The following is a 19,986-nucleotide window of genomic DNA, read 5'->3' on the forward strand; positions in this document are numbered from 1 at the left end:
TATTTTTAAAATAAAAATTTCTTACTATTTAAATATAATAAATATATATTTTATCTAAAACAATTTTTTAGAATTTTTTTAATCAAGTTTCTTTAACTACTAAGTAATTAACTGACTAATGACTTAATGCTGCTTCTAAGCATCAGAGGTCAAGTGCTAGATTTAAGCAGAATTTATAGTTCGACCATTGAAGAAATTGCTATCAACCATATTCGAAAGAACACACTTTTCCTAGCCCTACACCAAGTACTGCTCAATTGCCTTAGTGCCTGTTCAAAAGTTTTTTTTCTTCAAGTTAATCTAGAACTATTTTTCTATTCTATTACTCTGCCCAAGGATGTGTCTTCACTTCCGTTCGTTGATTTTCGCTAGGCGCCCGCCACGCTCGTCACTTTTCTTGCGCTCCCCATTGCTTCGGTTATGTTGCAAATGGGCTGCAAATCAGGCGCCTGTCGCTTGTTACGCCACTGCGTGCTACTGAGCCATAGCTCCTTTATCATGTCGGCGCCCTTCTCGGCTATCATTACCACTGGCGCATGGATGTTGCCATTGGTAATGGTGGGCATAATACTCGCATCAATTACACGCAGCCCAGGCACGCCGTAAACCCGCAATTGTGGATCGACCACTGCCCAAGGATCGCTGGGTGGACCCATTTTCGCAGTGCCTGACATGTGATAGATGGTCATGGTGTACTGACGTATTGCGCAGTTCCAATACTCGTCGGTAAAGTGAGGCAAGTGTTTGCAGTTCGGTAATGGTTTGCTCCAAAATCGCGCGCCGAAGCGCTTTAACGCCTGAGTCTCGCCCATGGCGACGGCGGTTTTGACACCTTCGCGCAGTACATTGACATCGTCTGGATGTGTGAGGTAGTTGTGATAGAGCAGTGGATAGCGTAGCGGGTTTTTGGAGGCTAATTTAATAAAGCCGCGACTCTTGGGACGTAGCATCATGGGAAAGATGCCGAAAACATCACGATCATTCACTTCACTAAAGACTTCATTGTAGAATTCGTCGGCTAAACCATGCGCAGTTTTCACCTGAGAACCGCCGTCAGACATGACCGACGCCGAGGTCATCATAAAGCTCATATCGGGCCAATCATCGCTGGCATTGGCATATTTTGTATTGATGAAAGCAACCGCCTCCAAGCCGACACTGGACGTGAGCGGTCCATCTTCGGTGATGGCATAACGCAAAGCCGTATTAATATTTACCATACGCTTCATCACAATCGAAATCGGGTAATCGATGAGAAATGCAATGCCACCCACTGCAATGTGATCCTGTAGATTTTGTCCCACACCAGGCAGATGCTGCACTAACGGTATGCCTACACGTTGGAGCTCATCGACCGGTCCGATGCCCGAGAGCATCATCAAATGCGGTGAGCTGAGCGCGCCGGCGGAGAGTATGATTTCGCGTGTAGCGTAAACAGTCTGCAGACGACCGTCGCGTATGAACTGCACACCGATGGCGCGTTTCGTTTCCGGATGCGTCAGTACCTTGGTAACATGCGCGAAAAGCGCCACATCTAAGTTTTTACGCAGACGCGCCGGCCGCAAGAAACTCTTTGAGGTGGAGGCGCGCGAACCGCGACGCATATTGAACTGATAGAAAGCGAAGCCGGTCTGCTGTTCACCATTTACATCAACAATGTCATAGCCCAACTCCTCGCCAGCTTGCAGAAAGGCCGGACCAAGCGGCGTATTATAGGGTGCGTCCTGCACCGTCCAGAGCCCCCCTGGTGGGAGAGAATAGTAATAAATTTGTATGTTTTTAGCTGTAATTTCAAGTTGCCCAACTTACCTGTGCCGTGGTAGCGTTTATTACGTGCCAAATATGGATTGCGTTGGTCTTCCGATTTGCGAAAGTAGGGCAATATGTCTTCATAACCCCAACCAGGATTGCCGAAAGATGCCCACTGGTCGAAGTCGCGACGGTTTCCGCGTATATAGAGCATAGTATTAAGCACTGAACTGCCGCCAATCACTTTGCCGCGAGTCCAACAACATCGCCGATCTTTCATCGCCTGACAGGCAGTGTCCTGGGGTTGGGTGCTGAAAGTAAAGAAGTTAAACGAAGGATTATAAGCTGGTGTAATAGAAAGTTTAGGAACTGAGAATATTGCTGGAAATTTTAATTATTAAAAAGACATTAGGTTAGGTTAGGTTGTGATGGTTGCCCAGAGAGTAGGGCCCACTTGGACGAAATAATTTGGTTCGTCCTTTATGATACCATTAAAGGACAAAAAAAAGGGGGAGGAAGGGAAGGGATGGGGAGTGGTGAGTGTTTGTGGACTACGAACGGTGACAAGTCCGCGGTTGTGTTAACCTCATTATACTGCTGATGTAGTTCATCAGATTTTTGTTATCAACACCTGCTATATCAGCAGGCGCAGAAAAGAAGTGAGAACCAAGATACTTGAATCTTAGTCCCGCGAAGGCTGGGCAGCTAAGGAGAAGGTGCTGAGATGATTCCACCTCATCCTCCATACAGCTGACGCAAAAAGGACTCGAAGTAATTCCGAGTCTCACGGCATGTGTACCTCGCGGACAGTGCCCCGTGATGATGCCCACGAAATTTGAGAGATGATATTTTGTCATACCCAGGATATCCCTCGAACGCCTCCTATCCAAACGTGGCCAGAAGGACTTCGCGACCCTACACGTTCATGTACTTGCCCAGCGTTCGCTGAGTTGGTGCATAGCCCATCCTTCCAGGAGTAGAGCGCAGGTTGTCAAGGGGAAAAAAGACATTAGGCTCTCTCCCTTTTTTTCCCTGCCGGTTAATACTGATAAGCTTCTCCATACTTATGTGCAGTGTTGTTTTGTATAAGAAGAAAATAAAAATAATCTTTCCATTGCGTACATGAATTAAAGGTTTTTGGAGAAAGCATTTACACACTTGCCGAATATTTTTGGCATTAGAAGTTTTAATTAAATTTATTGTAACTTTCGGATAAGTTTTCCCCAGGTTACCTTATGATAAAAGATATCGTCGAAAAACTTCAGGGAAAACAATAAGCAAATATTTCTTTTGATGCCATAGATCTGTGATGAACAAAAGTTGTGGAGAGACCTCGTTCAAACGTCTACTCAAATGGCGTCGTCGGATTCATTACAAGGTCTATGCCTATGTGCAGACTCTTCTTTTTACTCTGGAGAGTTCTTTCCGCGAAACCTCTTATGATTTTCCACGTTTACTCGATGCTTAGCATCTTGTCGATTACATTTTCATAGATTATGTGACCGACTGCATTCTCCAGCGTTCGACGTGCTTTTGTCCCCAACGCATGCATAGTCGTCCATCTGCCGCGGGTTGCATGAATTCAGCGGTCTTGCCATAGCCTTAACGTTTCATCCCTCATTTCGCGCGCTGCAGGTTTTCTAACTCTTTTTTCCATTCCCTCTTTCTTCCATTCCCTCATTCTTTAACTCCCATAACTTCTTCCTCTAAAAGTTAGTAAGCCTACCAGTGTTTAACCGCTTATTACTTGAACAGCTGGCCCTGATACTGTGCGGTAGGCGCACACAATTCTCAGGGCTGCCGTTCGTCATACCGATGCTAAGAGTTTGCAACGGTGATTTACCTTTGGCGTAATTGCCCACAGTTCAGCTCCGTATAAGAGAATGGAGAGCATGGTAGCCATCATTATTTCCCGTTTCCTTTGCGTGGGACCCCCTATATTTGCCATTAGTTTACTGAGTAGGGATGCTATCTTAGCGGCTTTCTTTGCTGCATGTTTTATTTGGCGCCGAAGGTTAGTCTTGAGTCCAGTCTTAAGCCTAGGTACTTTAGACTTTTTTTGTGGTTAGTGTATTTGAGCAAGTTTGCATGCTAATTTCTAACGGGTTGTGCTTCTTGGTTAGAAGTATTAGCTCCATTTTCTCTGTGGCTAATTTGAGGCCACGTGAATCTAGCCACGTTTGTGTCCGTATCACGACTTGGTTAAATTTTCTACGAGCTTCTTCAAGGATATCGTCTGAAAGACAGGGACTATTGAGCATTTCTGAATATAGAATAATTCGTCGTAGCCCAAGAATTGATCCTTGTGCCGCTCCGGATGTGACGTATACATATACAACGTGAACCCTCTAGGGTTTGATAGACTAGTTTGCGGTATCGAAATTAACTACTCGTTACGTGCTGTAGGTATGCCGGCATTTTGAATCTTAGCTCTTAGGCGGCTAATATGTCCACCCATTTACGCTATTGAAAGCGTTGCTTACGTCTAAGTTGGCAAGGAGGACTAAACGTCTCGATTGAATACTGTCCTGTTGCGCTGCTTCTACGCTATTTCTGACAGTTTCGATTGCGCTTATTGTAGACTCCCCGTGTCTAAAGCCGTGCGATCTTGTTGATTGTGCTCTTGCATTATCTATGGCAGCGACCAGTCGAGACTTGATCAGTATTTCAAGGAGCTTGCCTGCGCAGGTTGCCTTTCCTCTTGCTTATAAGCACGAGCTGCTGCTTTTTCCAGGTTTCTGGGAAAAATCCCTCTCAAGCGTTGTAAGACTTGTGATTGCACTTTTAGGACCTCCTTGAGGACTTCTGCGAGTATGCCATATGCGGTCCTGGTGCCTTGCTGTTTTGGAGTTTACTCGCGGCTGACTGGAGTTCCTCGCTGGTGAATAGTGGAGGCTCTTTTGTCACATTTATTTGACACTCAATGCCCACCCCTGATTCCGCCACTTGGCAGGAGTTCTTTTACGATATAATTCATCGCGCTCGAGCTTAATTCCGGTGTAGGTATTCTGGCTCCCAATTTATTCGTCATAATCTTGTAGGCGGCCGCCGTAGCCGAATGGGTTGGTGCGTTATTACCATTCGGAATTCACAGAGACAGGAACGCTGGTTCGAATCTCGGTGAAACACCAAAATGAAGAAAAAGTTTCTTCTAATAGCGGCCCCCCTCGGGAGGCAATGGCAAACCTCCGAGTGTATTTTTGCCATGAAAAAGCTCCTCATAAAAATATCTGCCGTTCGGAGTCGGCTTGAAACTGTAGGTCCCTCCATTTGTGGAACAACATCAAGACGCACACCACAAATAGGAGGAGGAGATCGGCCAAACACCTAACAGAAGTGTACGCGCCAATTATTTATTTTTTTTTTTTTAATCTTGTACCCAAGTCCCTAGGAGTCCCTTTTTAGATCTTCCCGGAGTTTTTGCCATTTTTCTTTCTTGCTTCTTGCGCTAGCAGGCCTTTGCTCTGCGTTCCCAATGTCTTTTCCGGTTCGCCTGGATCTGCTGTATTACGGTTTGAGGCGAAGACAGTCACGTCTCAATTCGACTATTTCCCCCGTCCACCAATAAACAGAGCTTTTACTGGCCCATAATTTTTACATCCTTTTACTTGATGATTTCTACTACTCCTATGGTTGCGAGTTGACTGTTATTAGCCACAAACTACCTAAAATTACGCTGCCTTGAAGTGTACACAAATAAAATGATGAACAAAATTTTCAATGATTTTTTTTTCCTATCCCAAAAATTTCATCTTGCCCATCTTAATGATTCTAATAATTATGTATTTAAAATGTATTTAATGGAGATGTAATAGCTCAATTTCCACACGACCTTGCCAAATAACTGTATTTGACTATAAAGGCATTGGATAGTTAAGGCCAAGGCCAATTTTCTGTTAGACACTAATCGTCAAATACCCAACAGTTAAAGTGCCAGCGTGTCTGCTTAACTGACTTAACCAGCGACTGGTTTAACACCTAATAATAATACTGTAATCACCGAAAAGTGGGAACAAAAAATTATTTCATTGAAAAAATTTTAAGCTACCACCGAATGAAAATAAAAAGGTGCCTGAAAGCATTCACTGGCAATTTGATTATGGCTGCGTGCAGCAAAAAGGTTAAATCGTACTTTAGGAAAAAGCAGCAAAATTTATTGTGCTTAAGTGAGTACAAGCGAGTGATTGCCAGCACAGGTAGTGTTTTTTTTTTCATTTTTCAAATGATTTCTTCTCAAGTTTGAACTCATTAGCGCAACGTCATTTGAGTATTTCACAATGTTTCGCCGGCTGCGTGCAGTTAATTGGAAATGTTTGCATGTTTCCTCACATGTTTAAACGTAATTTTTGTTATCACTTACAGCTTTTGAAAATTTTCTTCCGTTTCGCTTATACGTGAAATGTTTTTGTTTTTCGTATTCGTTTAAAATAAGCTTGATTCGCTGATTTTTTACTTTATTTTTTTTTTCTTAATGATTTTACTTTGCTTGTATTTCATTGTATTTTTTTGTCTTTTCCCCCTTTTTTTATTTTAATCCATATTATTTTATTTTTTAATTTTGTTTAATTTAATTTTATAAAGTTTTCTTTTGTTGTATTAGATTTTTTTTTAGTTTTTATTTCATTTTATATAGCATTATTTTTATTTTAAATTATTTAATTTAATTTTGTTTTATTTTATTTTAATTTATTATTATTATTTTATATTATATTTATTTATTTTTCCATTTTAATATATTTTATTTATATTTTATTTTATAATTTAATTTAAAATTATTTTATTTAGTTTTATTTTAGAAGATTCCATTTTGGTCCCACGAGTGTTGAGCAAGGGAAAGTCCACTCGCACAGAGGCATCTGTGTGTAAGTAAGGCTGGATAATGCAGAAGGTTGTTGTTGTTGTTGTTGTAATGGTAATGGTAGCCCCGTCAGTGTGGGGCATATCACCGGTCGTCTTCGTCTAGCTCATCTAGGGGTAGGCCCAGGAAACATGCTGTTTCGACAGGAGAGGGGTGTTAGATGAGTTGGTTTTAGGGGGCATGTGAAGAGGTGGTTAGTGTCGTGCGGGATACCTTCACATGCCGGACATGTGTTTTAGATATGTATGTGTATATGTTAACCTACTACAGTATCCAGAACGTAATTGTGCCATTGTTACACGAGTCTCACGGGGAAGCTGAAGCTCTTCGTCTGCAATAGGTGGTGGTTGGACTCCGATTACGGCATTCAAAGGACGGGAGTTCATGAAGGTGGTGACGGTCTCCCGGTGGATGTCGTTTATTGACTGTCTAAATACTGTCCGGTCCAGTAGATTGCGGTCAGTTTTGTCCTGGATTTCGTCGGCGTAGTCTAAAAGGTGTCTCCTGACGTGCCTGGGAGGCGGCTCAGGCTCAAGCAGGTGTCTGCAGGGGTGCAACCTGCGGTAACATCCTAGCAGGAACTGCTTGCTGAGCAGTTCGTTATGCTCCAGTACTGGGAGCATTTGTGCCTCGTTGTGAAGGTGTTAAACGGGGGACATCAGGAGGCAACCGGTCGCTGTCCGAATGGAAGTAGTTTGGCATGTCTGTAGCTTTATCCACTGCGTATTACTAGTTCCAGGCGACCAGACAGGCGCAGCATAGTTCAGAACCGGCCGACCAATGTCGAAAGCAACAGTTCTTTGTCTTTACACCCAAAATTTTGGGGTTGCTAACCGTCGAAATTGGTGTGTCGTCGACTTTTACCTTAAGGGACAGCTTGACCTCCTTTGTCCAGGTGGTAAAGAGGGTCGCCGTGGACTTAGTGGGGGGAAGTTGGAGATTCCTCGCAGTGAAAAAGCGAGAAAGGTCGGTAAGGTAGTTGTTCACTTTGGAACACAGGCCATCGATGTCATTGCCCCACGTCGTTATCGTACAGTCGTCAGCGTATGAGATCAGGGAAACTCCCGCTGGTGGTTGGGGGAGCTTCGAGATGTAGAAGTTGAACAGCAAGGGAGAAAGGACACCAACCTGCGGTACAGCTTGTTTAATCTTCCTCTACTTTGATGTTTGATCTCGAAAAATCACTGACGAGTGCCGACCGCTCAGGTAGTACAGAAGGTCGCCAGGTATTCTGTATACTCCGTTTGCGACTGGGCTATTTGATGGACTGGGCCCCCAGCCAGGTTGCGTCTCGGCACGGGTCGTATGACACCTTACTCCAGCCCAGGGGAGAAAGAGAGGAAAAAGGTAGACTAAGGATAGGGAAAGAAAAATGGGAATGGAATGACTACCTCTTAGCTTCAGGACTCATGTGTTTGGAAACCGACAATCTTTGCCTTTACTAGACTCTTCCACGACGTCAACGTGTGTAGTCGCGCACCACTTAAAACAAAATGAATTAGCGCAAGGAGTAGAAGATAAACTGCTACTGTGGTTTATTTTCTGCCTACGTATCAGGTTGGTTGAAGTTGGTGACTCATCCAGAATCCAACTTGCGCTTCCGCAACATTTTGTTGCCACATCCTCCCTACCAACTTGTTTTATGGTTATTTACAGCCTGACTATATCCAGTCTGTGCAGTCTAAGAACCTTATTAGCTTGTTGACGTCTAAGCCAGACAGTTGCTTCAGACTCTTGAACAGTGGTGTGCTCAGGGTTGACATTCTCTCCTCCCGCAGGGCAGATCATTCACAGAGAAAATGGATAAACGTTTCCTTTTTCTCTGGTTGTTTACAACTGTGGCTATGTATGCTGTGAGGGATGCCTATTTTGGCTGCTCACTCCCCGACAGACCTACCTACCTACCTATTTTTCTCTTGTTTTACTTGATTTTGTTTCATTTTTTATTTCATTTGGTGATATAGTATTTTGTATTTTTTATTATATTGTATTTTTACATATTATATTTTTGTATTTTTTAAATTTATTGTATTATGTATTTGTTTTATTTTACACGATTTAAGTTGTTCAGCGGCTATAAAATTTTTTTTTTTTCGTATTTTTATTGTCATATTTAGTTAAAAGCTTACAATTATTCTTTTATTTCATTTCACATTTTATTTTTCTTTTCATTTTGTTGTATTTTATTTTTATAAATTAGTTCTTATTTTTTATTTCATTTAATTTTGATATTTGTTAAATTTTTTTTATTAGTTTTTTATGCTTTATTAATTTTTTTTTATTTATTTTATTTGTTATTTAATTTTAAATTCCTTTTATATAACTAATATTTTGTTATATATTTTATTTTATGCTGAATTATTTTTATACCATTTTTGGTTTCTAATTTATTTTGATTTGATTTCATTTTATTTATTTATTTTATTTTATAAAGGTTTACATAACAATAAAATTATTATACAAACTGAAAGTAGTGCAGCGCTAGCATCGGAGGCTTTCGGCTGGCAGGTTGATTATGGCTCGATTAGATCCGACGAAGTAGATCAGTATCTTTGAGATAGTTATATAATATAGATATGTTGGCTTCGGTTGAATTTTTTAATATTATATTTCAAGAGGGTCAATGTTGCGAAAGTAATGATGTTTAGTCGATGCAAGGTTAGGGCATGAAGACAGAATGTGATTTATACTCAGGGTGGAGTTGCAAAACGGGCATAGATTGGGTGGAATGCCTTGAAGTATATGGGCGTGTGTAAGTATTGTGTGGCCTAGTCGAAGGCGTATGTATGGTGTGACCATATTCGTTGGGATTGACTCACTAAAACCTGGTTTTACACGCTTAGGATTAACTAAGGAGTAGGGATGGTTATAATTACTCCACTCGCGTAGGAGGTCACTTTGCCTTTGGTGTTTTATGAGACCGTAGATGTCATGTTTAAAGATGATATTGGTTGTAATGGTAGGGGTGATTCTCATTTGTTCTGCAATTTGGTCAGCATGTGTATTACCATTAAGATCTGCGTGGCCAGGAATCCACATAATTTTGATTTTTTGTGGTTTGGTAGTTAGTGTCTCTCTTATAAAATCAATTATGTAGTTAGAGTTGTTGCAGTTCTGGATGGCCGAAAGGCACGATAAGCTATCAGTGCACACTATGAATTTGCCCTTGTTTTGGATTGCATACCAAAAGGCGTTAAAAATTGCAACTGCTTCTGCTGTAAAGATAGAGCAGAATGGGAATAAGAGCCCATAAGTTATTATTTCGTTTTGCTCTTTTACGACAGCATATGAAGTCTGTTCTGTCTTAGACCCGTCGGTATAGATCAGCTTCCAGCCCATTGCTCTGTAATTCGCTGCGATTTCAGAAAAAATGGATTTATATTCTTCACGAGATGTATTCGCTTTACGTTTTAGTGCTAAATTGTTAATAAAGGACGCCTCTTTAAGTAGCCAGGGTGGGTTTCGATGTATACTGATTTGAACCCTTTGCAGCGGTAGGTTATTATCTTTAGCAAATTTGAGACAGAGATGGATGGTTGACGATATCTTAGGAATACGCTTTCGAAGTGTAGCAAGCTGTACATTTTTTCGAAGTGCGTTGTTCGATGTTGTTATAAGTTTAGCGTAAAGTTTACCAATACAGTCTTCTGCGTTATCTGCGATAGAAGTTAGTCCAGTTTCCGCAAAAATATATTTCATTTTATTTTTTACTATTTTATTTTATTTGAATCAATTTCATTACATTTTTTTTTCGTTCTCCTTTCTTTTATACATCTGTCCATTGACATTAAGTACGTTGTTTAACAATTTGGCCAGGATTTACATACATCGCTTAATGACCAGTGCCAAAGCGATAAAAATTAAAATAAACGAAACAATATACAATTAAATAGTATTCAATACAAGTTTTACTCTACATAATTACAATTGTTCAACAATATAACAGCAATTTAACCCCTTTGCACATTTATTATTTTCTAGCATTCATCAAGTCGCTTGGTCGAGTTCTCTTTAAGCGTCTTTCAGTGTTTTTTCCCTTTCCAGAAGTTTGTTGATTTCTGCATTATTGTGTTCCTGTATTTTTTCAAAGTGGCTTCTTGCTATTTTTTTGGTCTCTTCGTCTACTGTTGCTATATTAAAAGTACTGTGAATGTCATCATTTTTCGTGTACCTGTCAGACATGGCGAAAATTCGAAGAATCTTCGATTGTTTTCGTTGAATTTTTAATATATGAGACTTTTTAGCCGTTCCCCACACCTGTACTCCATATAGCCAGATTGATTTAATCATGGCTTTGTACAATAATAGCTTGTTCTGTATAGTAAGTCTGGATTTTGTGCTGACTAACCAATGAAGTTGTCGAAGTTTTTCTTTTATTTGTTTGATCTTTTGCTTTATGTGGTGATTCCAATTTAGTTTCGAATCCAAATGTATTACAAGGTATTTAGTAGTTGGTTTAATTGTAATTGCTTTGCCATTTATTTTAATTGGAACTGCAGTAAATTTTGTTTTGGTAGTAAATATAACTTGTACGGTTTTGTCTTTATTTATTTTTAGGCACCAATTATTGAACCATTCCTTAACTGCGTTTGTGTATCGCTGCAGTTTTTCAGTAGCGATAGTTAAGCTTTTGTCCGATGCCAGTAGTATTGTATCGTCTGCGAACGTAGCAATTGATGAATTAGTTTCGTCAGGAGGTGGTATGTCTGCGGTGATTAAAACATATAGTAGAGGTCCAAGAACGCTTCCTTGCGGAACTCCAGCAGTTATTTGATGAATATCTGAACATTGATTGTCATATTTAATATGGAAACTTCGGTTAGTTAGGTAGCTTTTTATGATGAGATAGTAGTCAAAAGGTAGCATTCTTTTTATTTTGTGGAGTAAGCCTTTGTGCCTCACTTTGTCAAACGCTTTAGCTACGTCTAAGAATACTGCCGCACAATAACGATTGTTTTCAGGGTCTGATTGGATTTTATTTGTAATTCTATGGATCTGTTGGATAGTCGAATGTTTTTTTTCTAAATCCAAATTGATGATCAGGTATTATACGTTTCTTTTTTTTGCAGAAATTGGCTTAGTCGATCATGCAATAATTTTTCAGCAATTTTAGATATTGTCGGTAGTAAGCGCATTGGTCTATAAGATGATACGGTAGTTGGTTCTTTACCCGGTTTTGGCAATGCAATAAACTCTGCCACTTTCCAGAGTTTCGGAAAATATTGCAAGCGAAACATTGCACTAAAAACGTTTCGCAAAAATCTATATGCCTTGGTTGGTAGATCCACTAATGCTTTTCCTGTTATCAAGTCATATCCGGGTGCTTTTTTATGTTTTATTCGTTTTTTGATGTAAGCTATTATTTCGTGTGTATTCGTCTTTTTTATTTTTGTAAAGTCTTAATGGTAGTTGTTTTGGTTGTCAATTTTCTTTTCTTCGTCATTCGATAGAACCTCTTCAAAGTATTTTGCTAAAGTTTTCGCTTTTTCGCTTTCGCTTTTGTAACGGCCCATGAATTGTCATCTTTCTTTAGTGGTGGTTGATGTTTTTTTTTGGGGTTTTTAATGTTTTAGTACATTTCCAAAGAGAGTAGTTTGGATCTTTGTTGGGAGTCAGGTTCTTCGAATAGTTTTCGGTTTCTTTGTTATTTCTTTTGTTTTAAGTATCCTTAAGAATTTTTAGTTTAGTTTAGTTTAGTTTAGTTGTCTCTTGTCGTCAGGTGATCTAGTTTTTTGCCATCTTTTTCTTAGCTTTCGTTTTTCAATAATTTGTTTCTTCATAGAAATGTCAGTTGCTGCTGAATTTTTTCTATTTGCTTGCTTTGGTGGCGATCTGATCCCTGTTTTTATTTAATTTTATTTTTTATATTATTTTATTTAGTATTTGGTTTCGTTTTATTTTATTATTTATATATTTCTACTTAATTTTTATTTTATTATATATTTTATTTTATTGTGTTGCTTCATTTAGTTATTTTGAATTTTATTTAGGGGGTTAGGTGGGTTTGAGAATTTCAAAAAATCGAATTTTGTTTTTTTGTCTCATTAAATAGTACAGTATGTTTAAAATACTCTCCTAAAATTTTAAGTCAATCCGAGTAAAATTCTAAGAGATGGACCCTTCAGAAGTTCCGCCCATTAGGCCACGTCAGTTGAGCGCTTCGCTCGTATACCTCTTTATCTCAAAACTCCATTTTTTAAGTCGGTGGACACGATATCTCGAAAAGTTATGAAGCGATTTAGTTCAAATTTTGTACAAATCTTTGAAATAACATTATCTAGTTATTGAACGAAGGATTTTTTTTTTTGTTAATTACAACAATTTTTTTTTAGCCAATGTATGTCGGAAATTTCACTAAAAAATGTTTTTTTTGGTTCAAAGCCTGTCATAAATTCAAATTTTGATTTTTTTTTCCTTCGTACAACGAGATTTATCCATGTACTAACGAAATCCGTTTGGTTTTCTGATTTTAGATGAACCAATAATGAGCTATGCTGTCCACGGCAAGAGCATTTTTTTTTGAGACGTCAAGGAAGATGAGGTACCAACGGCTGAGTTTTCGAAATTTTTAAATAAAAATTTTACAAAATACTGTTTATATATGTATCTTAGATACAGTGAATTGCTTAAATAAAATATATGATTTTATATACTAAAAAAAAATAGTCAAAATCTTCTTTTTTCATCCTGTGAAACCCACCTAACCCCTTAATTTAAATTTGAACTTCATTTTTTTTTTCTTTTATTTAACTTTTTTATTTTATTTAATTTTTTTTTTTTGTTATAGTATTTTGCTTATAAGTTATTTTTATCACAGTTTTCGGTTGGCCAACATTTTGCTCCTATTTTATGTGCCTTCGATCATTTTTAAAGCAGTACTAGAATACATAATACATTTTTTTTAATTATCAGATATAGTCCACTGGATTTTTGATCCATCCATATACTACAAACAAGGCTACATAGTCTCTAGAAAATAACAATTGAAGCGATATCAAATTATAGAAAATGTGTATAAAATGCATTAAATTGATTTCAAAATTGAAAAATTTGTATCGTCTCTGAAGACCCCGAATAATCCATCTTCGATTTAATTAATTCAAACACGGCATCACTGATAGTAAATCGCTCTTGCCATCTTGCCATTGGCATTCATCGCTTTAACGCAGCATTTGATGCATTTCTATTCGTCTATTCCTAAAATCAAACTGAAAGTTCGCTCAACTTCCACCTGTGATCACTCTTAATTACATTGTGTGATGTAATTATACGTGCAATTTCACAAGCAGTTCAGCCACGATTTAATATTTATTATCTGAATAGCAAAAATTTAAACGAGATTACGTTTTTGTATGCAACCAGAGCAGTGCATGAGGGTATTAAGTGTAACTTTGTTCACTTAACCGTTGCTTGTAACGATTTAACGGCATCGAGATAACAAGCGGAGATCTAAATGTTCGTGGAATGAGGAGGAAATTAAATATGATTTTATTTCTCCTCACTGAATTATCATATCTTCTCCTAACTGAATTTCATAAAGAGCATAAACATCATAAAAAGTCGTTATTGGCAGGCCTTCGAAATACGCAAAAGACGCATAGACGGCTAAATTTCATCACCAGGAAAAAAGAATTTCCTCGAAATTCTATTCTTATGCTTCAAAAATTTTTTGCTTAGGAGTTCAAAATGCTCATACATTTTTTTCTCGATTTTTTTTTTTTAATTTTGTTGGGAGGTCTATTTACTTAAATAAAGTGATATTTCGCTTCCAAACGACAAACAATTTTTAGTAGATTTTTTTTAACGTAAAAAATGCACCCAAAGATTTGAGTTCTAGGCATAAACGTGATTAGGAAAAACTTTCTATGATATAATTTTTGACGATTCATAACCGAAAAGTCAACCAACAAACCTATAATCTTCACCATCCATCTTCTCGTGCTAGGTATACTTACTTCAAATACTAGGTATGTGGCTCTATATCTACTACATTGAGTAAAATGCAGCAGATAAATTATTATGTAACCGGAATTCGAGACATGTCTGTTTGTGTAATTAAGCTGTTGAATTGTAAATCTTACTGACTTGTACTCGTACATTTTAAACAAATGCGCATATGACCTCCTAAAAAATTGCCTCGAATAATGAAAAGCTGAAGCAGCAATAGACTAAGCTGCAATTAGAGTCAACAATAATGCATTCGTGCCTCATATAAAATTTATTATTAGCTATTTATTATTAGGATGACGAAACTGTCACACACAGAAAACTGTGCAAAAGTATGGAAGAAATGAATTTGAAGCTGAAAGTAAGACAAGCACTTGGATAATTTCAGCAATCGAAAGCCAACAAATTATTATAAGAGACTGGCACAAATACCTGCGAGTGGTGTTTAAGCCAAGTTTTCCTCTTCTTCTATCTGTGTTGTGTGGCTTAATTGTTTTACACACATACACAGTGAAATACCGCCTCCGAACGGCAGATGATTTTGCATGAGGAACTTTTCATTACAGAAATGCACGCGGAGTTTAGTCATTGCCTGTCGACAGACATTAGTGCGGACATTAGTGATCGAACACAGGACCCACAGCTTGTATGTCATGCACAAACATATAAGAGATAAGCCACGGCGTGCAGCTAACATTTTGAAGTTGTGCAAGTCAGTTTAGTGGCAGAAAACTTGCATTCTATTCAATAGAAACATAAAAACTGTTATTTCCAATCGCTGCGTTATGCATTTTTTTTCATTAGTTTAAAATCAATTAAATTAAATATATGACACTAAAGACAAGTTTTTGTTGTTGTAAGTGTAATAAGTGTAATTTAATGTGCCAACAAAATGGGTTCAACTCTTATGCAGGCTTGAATCGGCGATGGCTTTTAGTCAGGTTGTATTTAAAAAAAGGTTATGCCATAAAAAGAGATAATTATGTTGCAGCATTAGAATCCAGGCAAATATTTTTAAGAAAAATCTTTTCCAAAAATAATTTTTTGCAAGCGTTGTTACCTGAATTTTACTACAAAAATAACTATTTATTACACATTTTAGTTGAATATTAAGGCAGAGCTATCAAATGAAAGGTACCTTAACGAGCTTTAATAAGAAAATAGTTTTTGCTAGTTTTTTTTTTGTTTGAAATTAAGAAACTGATTGTAAAAAAATATATATATTAATGTAAATATGAAGGTGACTTTAAGGGTACCCGGTGGTCTAGAATTTTCAAAAAATCGATTTTTTGGTTTTTCGATATTCGAAAGTATAGTATCTTAAGAATATACTATGAAACTTTGATGTGGAAATTCCCAATATTATAGCTTCTACAGCCCATTAACTAGGTAGAGAGCGGTCCGCGCGCTCCTGTACCTCAAACTTTAAACTCATTTATCTCTTTTTTCGGCACGGCGGGGATGAAAACAAAAAAACTATTCAACCGAATCACTTGAAATTTGGATATGTTGTTCACAACATGTATCGCTATCGTCGGAACTAGAATCATAATTTTATTTAAATACTTCTGCTCAAATATGAACGAGACGGTATCAATAAAACGGTTCGCGGATGACATACGGCAAAAATAATTTTTTTGTTTTTTGGTAGGACTGTTATAAGCTTACATGGCAAATTTCAGCGTGATATGTCGCATAGTTTGTTTTCTGTGCTACTGTAAACAAGTCAAGCTCGAGTGTGTTCTTCGAAATTAACGATGGAAATTCAAGTTGAACAAAGAATTTGTTTGAAATTTTGTTATTCCAACAAAATTTCGGCTTCAGACGCCTTAAAAATGTTGCAGACAACCTATGGGGACTCTGCTCTATCGCGTGCACGTGTTTTCCAGTGGTACAAATCATTCAAAGAGGGCCGTACATCGGTTGAAAACTTGCTTCATGAACGTCGTCCAGCAACATCAGTAAACGACGAAAACATCGGAAAAGTAAAGGAAATTGTGCTTGAAAATCGCACAAATCGCAAAATCGGTTAACGCTGAATATTATTTAGACGTTTTAAATCGTTTGCGTGAGAACATTCGTCTTAAAAGGAAGGAATTGTGGAACAAGTCATGGTTCTTGCATCACGATAATGCACCAGCTCACACATCACGTCTTGTTCGCGATTATTTGAACAAAAATAATGTTAATATCGTTCCGCAAGCACCGTATTCGCCTGAAATGGCTCCATGTGACTTTTTCCTGTTTCCCAAGTTCAAGTTGCCGCTCCGTGGAATACATTTTGAGACAATTGAAGTCATAAAAGAGAATTCGAAGAACACACTCGAGCTTGACTTGTTTACAGTAGCACAGAAAACAAACTATGTGACATATCACGCTGAAATTTGCCATGTAAGCTTATAACAGTCCTACCAAAAAATAAAAAAATTATTTTTGCCAAATGTCATCCGCGAACCGTTTATTGATACCGTCTCATTCATATTTCAGTAGGAGGTAATTTCCTATTTTTTAAACTAAAAAACTAGTGAAAAAAAACCCGATTTTACGTGCGCCATTTTGTAAATTTTTCATTTTTTCGATTTGTTATAGTTCCGATCATAACTGCACTCTTTCTGATTAAGAATCTTCTTGAATTTTGTGTTTCAGATGAGTAGAAGTCTCGAAATCATCTACGCCGTCCGGGTTCGATTTTTCGAGAGGGTCATCTTCAGCGGCATTTTTATAATAATAAATATTGTTTCAAAAGTAAAAAAAAAATTTTTTTGTATGTTCAATAAACGTACTTATAAGCCCGAAAAGTTGAAACATCGTTTTTTAAATTTTTAATTCCAAACAAAAAATCGTGAAAATAGGTGAAAATTTCGTGCTCTAGACCACCGGATACCCTTAATCAATAATAAGTATTATTAAAAGGAGTTGCCATTTAATTAAAAAAAATTTAATTAATAAGAATATTATATTTAATTATTCAATTAATCTAAAAAATATGTTCAAAAGAATTAGTAAAGCTTTAATTTAAATTATCTGTATTGTCACCTAACATTTAAGTCAAAAGTGGTGAATTAAAATTAATTAAACAATAATGGTTATTAATAAAGTAACTGAAAGGACGGAGGAACCTAGAGGGAAATGCAATTGCTGACGTGCTTGACAGGAAAAGGAGTGAATTGGTGTCACAGACCTCTTAGCCTGTCATCCGCATCCCCCTGCCTGTTTTTAAGGGGGAATTGCACAACTTATTTCTTAGAAAGATGCAGCTCCATCTATTCGTGTGCTATTTCGAGAACCCCGTGGCCTTAGTACAATACACGAAGGACTCTAAAAGTCTTGGGACTCCACGTCATTAAATTTTCAAACTCGTAACTGTGTTTAACGGCCATCGGACGATCGGCACACACGCGGAAAATCTAAGTTTACCATTTAACCCCCATCGCAGAAGAAGAAAGAGACTGTTGAGCTCTTTCTCTGTTAATGTCCGACTTTGGCAGCTAGACGATTAAGGTCACTGCTCCTGTGCTCCTTTCTTCGACAGCCTAGGCCATTGCTCTAAACTAAATCCCATCGATCGTCGTCATAACATCAACGGCTCTGGCTGGCTGTAGATATCTGCCTGGACAACTGACTTTTTGGGTTCGGTTCAGAGGCCCGAGGAGGCTACTCCGTTACCCTTGACGCTCAGCTGAAATAGTTCTTCTGCTTATCAGATCACAAATCAGTGCAAATGTCGTTCGATAAATAAGTATTTTATTTTGCAATGATAATTTGAACTGGGATCCAAGCTGCCAGTACGATTTCTTAAAACGATTTTTCATTTCAGTTCGTTTTTTCGTTTATTTGCTCCTGCGAGTTTAATTTTGAGTCGATCGTAATGCCCAGATATTTTGCCTAATTGGTTCGGTGGTTGTCCTTCGGTTTCTGTAGTTTACCTGTTTTCTTGTATCTGCTTTAAATTTGATGTTCCAATTTTCGAAGCAGTTTAATGTTACATTTAACTCGTTTTGTAAATTTTGTTTGCGAGTTTTGTATCTTTATGAGATACCATTAGGACCCTGTCATCCGCAAATTTCAAGTTTGTTATAAAAAAATAATTAGAATTAAAAAAATATGTAATGCATGCATAATATGAAATATTCAATAACGACATGTCGAAGAAAATGCCGAAAACTTGCTGAGGGGAAAAACCACACATCCAGCATTCCTGTATGAAACCGAAACTGAAGCCGAGAAATTACATAACTGATCTGCAACTGAGTGTGACGGCTGCTGGGCAACAACGAACTGCCTCTATTTACTGAACTGGTAAGCCCATCGGCATTCACCGCTATGAAGCTTTTGTTATTGTTGCAATTAACATTGAAAACTACTCAGCGGCACATAGCACATGAGCAGGTAGCGCACGCATGTATGCATGTGTATGTGTGCATGTGAGTACTCGTAAGTTATATATTATAAGTAACTTTCCCCTTTCGCTCTCGCTCTCTTCATTATCTAACTGGAATAATTATTATAGCTATGTAAGTTATATATTTAATTGTTGTAATTGTTGTAATAGTAAATGGGGAACTCTTTCTCTCTTCATTTTAAGTATAAATCTAACTGTTAAAATAAATTGAATAAGTATAGTTTTTAATGTTAAAAGGAGTCTTCAAAGTCACCTTGAAGAGTAAAGAACAAATTATTTTGAAGTGTAATCAAACTTGTTCCATTTTAATAAAAATAAAACTAATAAAAATAAAACTTTAACAAATTTATTTTATTTTCAAAAATAAATTTAACTGGCGACGAGGATGGGATATGTTAGTTAAAACATATCCAGTGATAATCGGAAAAAGAAAATGTTAAATTTTTCAACAAACCGATGTGAACTGCAAATTACAAGCGATTTTGGTGTACCAAAAAGGTAGAGCTAAGTAGAAGAAGAAAACGGAACAGTAAAGGAAATTTTTTAATTCATCTGTAGAAAAAGTACGGTTAAAATTGTGAAAGTGATCGAAAAATATATAAGAAGGACGAATTGGTAAAAATTACTAAAGTGTGGCAAAAAGCGAAATTTTTGTAAACTTAAAAACTAAAAACTAAACCAAAAAAAAAAAAAAAAAAAAAAAAAAAAAAAAAAAAAAAATATTTCGTGTAATAACTAATCCGAAAGAATAGTTCTAACAAATTTATGATCGTTGAAAATAATTTGAACTTAGCGCAGTTGAGTGCAAAACGGCAAATTTGTGCATAATTTGTGAGCAATTTTACTGCCCAAATTGATATGACTACTGTACATATATATATTTAAAGCGGACAAAATCTTTGACAAACAAGAAAAAAGATTGGCTTCGTAAAAAAACAAAAAAAAAAAGGAAAAGAAATTACTAGAAGTTAAAAGTTAACGGAAAAAGAGAAGAAAGTGTACGGTGTGCATTCCAGTGCTAACGGCGTGA

General features: G+C 37.4%; 1 protein-coding gene across 1 annotated transcript in view; it reads right to left on the reverse strand.

The window, feature by feature from the left end:
• Window positions 1-368: 368 nt before the first annotated feature.
• LOC129239069 (glucose dehydrogenase [FAD, quinone]) overlaps window positions 369-19,986 on the reverse strand; it is a 56,110-nt gene continuing 36,492 nt past the window's right edge. Inside the window, exons 2-3 of the mRNA XM_054874352.1 lie at window positions 1,810-2,060; window positions 369-1,744 (exon numbers count right to left, since the gene is read on the reverse strand). Coding sequence (XP_054730327.1) covers window positions 369-1,744; window positions 1,810-2,060 — 1,627 coding nt within the window. The remainder of the gene's footprint in view (window positions 1,745-1,809; window positions 2,061-19,986) is intronic.

The sequence above is a fragment of the Anastrepha obliqua genome, chromosome 2 (genome assembly GCF_027943255.1).
Source record: "Anastrepha obliqua isolate idAnaObli1 chromosome 2, idAnaObli1_1.0, whole genome shotgun sequence".
Lineage (NCBI taxonomy): Eukaryota > Metazoa > Arthropoda > Insecta > Diptera > Tephritidae > Anastrepha > Anastrepha obliqua.